This window comes from Arachis hypogaea, chromosome 12, assembly GCF_003086295.3.
Source record: "Arachis hypogaea cultivar Tifrunner chromosome 12, arahy.Tifrunner.gnm2.J5K5, whole genome shotgun sequence".
NCBI classification, from domain to species: domain Eukaryota; kingdom Viridiplantae; phylum Streptophyta; class Magnoliopsida; order Fabales; family Fabaceae; genus Arachis; species Arachis hypogaea.
In genome coordinates this window covers 1,216,549-1,219,625 of record NC_092047.1, presented here as the reverse complement: position 1 = coordinate 1,219,625, position 3,077 = coordinate 1,216,549, and the positions used below count along the sequence as shown (strand labels likewise).

At 48.3% G+C, this 3,077-nt stretch overlaps 1 protein-coding gene across 1 annotated transcript; it reads right to left on the bottom strand.

Moving 5' to 3' along the window:
- LOC112729038 (uncharacterized) lies at nt 1–2,841 on the bottom strand. Its single transcript, XM_025779416.2, has one exon. It carries the CDS (start codon nt 2,839–2,841, stop codon nt 1–3), a length of 2,841 nt encoding a protein of 946 aa, XP_025635201.2.
- Between the last annotated feature and the right edge of the window lie 236 nt (nt 2,842–3,077).

Genomic DNA, 3,077 nt, shown 5'->3' with positions numbered 1-3,077 from the left:
CTACTCTGGCGTTTGAATGGTCTGAGCTTGGAGTTCCTTGAGGCTCTTGTGATCCGTCCATATCACGAACCTGTGACCAAGCAAGTAGTGGCGGAACTTAGCCACCGCCGCTAAGATTGCTTGCATTTTCCGGGCATAGACGGATTGCTTCTGAGCCGTGGAGGAGAGTTTCTTCGAAAAATAAGCAATGGGATGTCCAGCTTGACTGAGAATCCCCCCAAGACCGGTACCCAAAGCATCTGTCTCGAGCACAAAAGGTTTAGAGAAGTCGGGAAGTGCCAGGACTGGTGCATGAGTTAGAGCCTCTTTCAATGTCACAAAAGCATCCGAGGCTGATGGCGACCACACAAACCCCTCTTTGCGCAACAAGTCAGTGAGTGGCGCGGCCAGAGTGGCAAAATTGCATATGAACTTTCGATAGTAACTCGCCAATCCCAAAAACGCCCGAAGTTTCTTTACTGAGGTTGGAATCGGCCAACAACGAATTGCTTCAATTTTTGAGTCATCCACTCTCACTCCCTCAAGTGAAACCACATGGCCCAGGTACTCAACTTGTGTTTTTCCGAATGAGCATTTAGAAAGTTTGGCAAATAGAGAATGGTGCTTGAGCACGCGTAAGACATACACTAGATGATGGAGATGAGACTGCCAATCTGCACTATAAACCAGGATATCATCAAAGAAGACGAGCACAAATTTTCGTAAGACCTCAGAAAAGATAGCATTCATCAAACACTGAAAGGTAGCAGGGCCATTAGTCAGACCAAATGGCATAACAAGCCATTCGTATAAGCCGTGGTGGGTTCGGAAAGCCGTCTTAAAACAATCCTCCGGTCTGACACGAATCTGATGGTACCCCGAGCGGAGGTCGAGTTTAGAGAAAAACCGAGCACCGAACAATTCATCGAGTAATTCGTCCACCGTCGGCATAGGAAAGGAATCCTTGATGGTGGCATGATTGAGGGCCCGATAATCAGTGCAGAACCGCCATGAGCCGTCTTTCTTTTTCACCAAAAGCACGGGAGAAGAGAAGGGGCTAGTGCTTGGCTGTATGATGCCCTCGGCTAGCATCTCAGAGACGATCCGCTCAATCTCAGACTTTTGGCTATGAGGATATCGATAGGGGCGGACCTTAATAGGCGTCGTTCCGGGTAACAAGGTAATGGTGTGATCATGCACTCTCGGCGGGGGCAAGCCTTTTGGAACCTGAAAAACAACTGAGTAATCCTGCAATATAGAAGCCAAGTCGGGCGCCAAATCAGAAGGTAATTCCAAAAGAGGAGGGGTGTCTGTAACCATTTCTTGGAGTTGAAGTGTGTACATTTCCATAATCTCATCTGTTATGTGCAAACGCCGCAACTGATGAAATTGTGCCTGAGCTGGGTTGACATCTTTTTCACCCTGCAAAGTAACCATCTCAGCCCCAACCACGAAGGTAATGAATTTTTCCTTGTAATTAACCAAATGGGTGTCTAGTGTCTCAAGCCAAATGTCACCTAAAACCAGCTCCTCACTAGCAATGGGGAGTACGAAGGCCGATATAAGGAGCAAATGATTCTGAATGGAAACCGGTAAATCACGAACCTCACCCTCGCATTGTAGCAAAGCACCATTACCCACCTCAACCTTGAATCTTGGGGAATAATGAATGGGCACTGCCAGGCGTCGAACCAAAGTCGGGTGGATGAAATTATCCGAGCTGCCGCCATCCATGAGTACGAGGATGTCCCTGCCTTGCACCAGACCTCGGAACCTAATCGACCGTCGGGTAGGGATGCCGGCCATGGCATTGTACGAAAGGTGGAGGGGCTCGACCATTACCTCAGCTAGTACCGGCGGGGTTTGGTCTTCTTCAGTAATCTCAATTGCAGAGTCCTGGTCAGTAGGAACTTCCTCCACAGTTTGGACTAGAAAATAGTGCTTGGAAGCACATTTGTGGGAAGGAGAATAGCGCTCGTCACAGGTAAAACATATGCCCTTTTCTCTCCGAAACTGTATCTCCATTGGGGTTAATTTGTGCATTGTGTTAGTCTTTGGAGGGGTGGGGAGGAGTGGAGGATTTTGAGGCGGTGGCTGTGCAGGGGAAACGGTAGTGAGTGGTTTTGGGGCTAAGGCGGCGGTAAGCCGAGCCGGCGGTTGCTGGGGCTGAGCAACGGCAGAGCGCCAACGTTGGGTCTGAGGCAGAAACTTTTCCTCAAACAATTTAGCAAGAGAAATCGCTTGCAACAAAGAGATCGGGGAACGGGCTTTCACCTCCCGTTTCAGTTCCGGATGAAGACCACCCACAAAGCAATCAAGTAGCAGAGCATCATCTAAGCCGTATGCACGGGCGGCCAAATTGTTTAAGGATTCAAAGTAAGCATTCACAGTGGTGGATTGTTTCAATTTCAGTAGCTCCTCCCGGGGGTTTTCAAAATGGGACGGCCCGAATTGCATTTGCAAGGCAGTGGAGATGGCAAGCCAATCGGCCATAGGTTCGAGTCTCTCCCACATCTGAAACCAAGTAAGGGCCCGGCCTTCCAAATTGACGGCCACCAGATCCAACCGTTGGTCCTCAGAGATATCATAGATGCGGAAGAAGCGTTCTACGTGATAGATCCATTGGGAAACATCCTCCGTGCCAGAGAAACGAGGGAAATCCACTTTCATCTGACGGGGGTGGCCAAAGACAGGGGAGGAAGGGCCACGTCTCGGGGATTCTGCCAAGTGCTGCACGAACTGCTCCTGTAACAAACCAAGTGTTTGTGTGATAGAGGCGAATTGCTTGGTGTAGCCATCCGATTGCTCGGTTAAACGAGAAATTGCAGCTTGCAACGTTTGGAGACGAGTGTTCTCTGTCATTGGAACTCAATAGAAGCACCAAATGATAACAATTGCAAGCTATAGAGAATTCTGATGAAGAATTGAAACAGTACAAGTGTAGTATAACAACACCAATATAGTATAGCAGTATTAGGAAATAGTCCAAGTAATCAGAGTATGAGAGAATTAGATGGAAAGAATGAAGGAATCAATGAATGTAGTCCAGGTTCACCTGCAAAGGGGATCTGAATTAGAATGTGGAGTTTTCAGAGAGA

What these genes read in the sequence shown, in the direction of transcription:
- LOC112729038 (XM_025779416.2), bottom strand. Translation starts at nt 2,841, where the DNA reads ATGACAGAGAACACTCGTCTCCAAACGTTGCAAGCTGCAATTTCTCGT.